Here is a 1,212-nt window from a genome sequence, read left to right as displayed (position 1 = left end):
CCCCCCCCCCCCCTCCCCCATCAGTGCCAACTCCCCCCTCAGTATTATGTCATGAGGCCAGACAAGGAGCTGCCAGATATTTTTTGGTCTATAAGGGAGTTTAACAGTAACTTACAGCCATTCCTTCGTTAACAACTAATGACTATTCTTTGTTTAAAGGTAACAACCTGGACCCTATTTACCATGTTTCTGTCCATTAACAGACACCTTTAATGTCATAAATACCCCACCAGACTCCATGTAAATAATCACTACTTTTAGCGTGTATAGAGCAGCATATCTCCACCAGACTCCATGTAAATTATCACTACTTTTAGCGTGTATAGAGCAGCATATCTCCACATGTAAATGGGTGAATTAAGAGTTTATTCCAACCAGACCAGAGTGGTGATTGGTGGAACAGTGGAACAGTGGAAAGATGAACCAAGACGGCTTTAGTAGTTTTATTTAGTTTCTTTCCACTTTGAATGAAGCATGTTTTACGATGATAAAAGTAGTGATTATTTACATGGAGTCTGGTGGGTTTGGTGATGGTGATTTTCGGGGCTGTTTTTCTTTACTGGTCCAGGTTGACGTTACCCGTTAACAACTAATTATAATTGACTAACTGTGTTTGTCTTGACGGTTTGTTGTTTTCATTGCCACATTAATGAATGATTTATTATTTTTGGAGGCGTGGTTTTAGGTAGCCAATCACAGCGAGGCATTCCACTGCCGTGTGGTAGTCCAGGGGCCAATCAGAAGCAGCTTTGTCCTGATGACGTGAACAAATAAAGTTTAGAGATGTTTTTACCTGGAAGCCGGTGATGATGTCATCACTGCGCTAATGTCACAGCTCATTGTAATAAATCATGACGCAAAGGATTTTTTTTAAAATAAAAGCACAGATCCAAACTGACTCGCTGGCTTTTATTCATCAGACAACGATGTGGAAATGTGCCGTGATGATGATGATGCTGCTGATGTTGCTTCCTCTGCCAGCTTTAGGATTGGCTGCAGCTGCTCTTCTAATGAAGGGGCGTCGGCCTCATTGGTGATTATCCAATCAAAGTCCACGCCGCTATCTAGACCGCATTCAGACTCTGCATCATCCACACCTGAGAGACAGACAGGTAGAGGGACAGGCTGACTGCTGAGAGACAGGTAGAGGGACAGGCAGACACCCGAGAGACAGACAGGTAAAGGCACATGCAGACACCTGAGAGACAGACA

At 43.5% G+C, this 1,212-nt stretch overlaps 1 protein-coding gene across 1 annotated transcript in view; it reads right to left on the bottom strand.

Annotated features, from left to right (window-relative positions):
- Window positions 1-638: 638 nt before the first annotated feature.
- Window positions 639-1,212, bottom strand: part of pmvk (phosphomevalonate kinase) — a 2,872-nt gene continuing 2,298 nt past the window's right edge. The window contains exon 6 of the mRNA XM_034865823.1: window positions 639-1,097. Coding sequence (XP_034721714.1) covers window positions 910-1,097 — 188 coding nt within the window. The 3' untranslated portion in view covers window positions 639-909. The remainder of the gene's footprint in view (window positions 1,098-1,212) is intronic.

This window comes from Etheostoma cragini, unplaced genomic scaffold (genome assembly GCF_013103735.1).
Source record: "Etheostoma cragini isolate CJK2018 unplaced genomic scaffold, CSU_Ecrag_1.0 ScbMSFa_2797, whole genome shotgun sequence".
In the NCBI taxonomy this organism is placed as follows: Eukaryota; Metazoa; Chordata; class Actinopteri; order Perciformes; family Percidae; genus Etheostoma; species Etheostoma cragini.
This window is presented reverse-complemented; position numbering and strand designations above follow the sequence as displayed.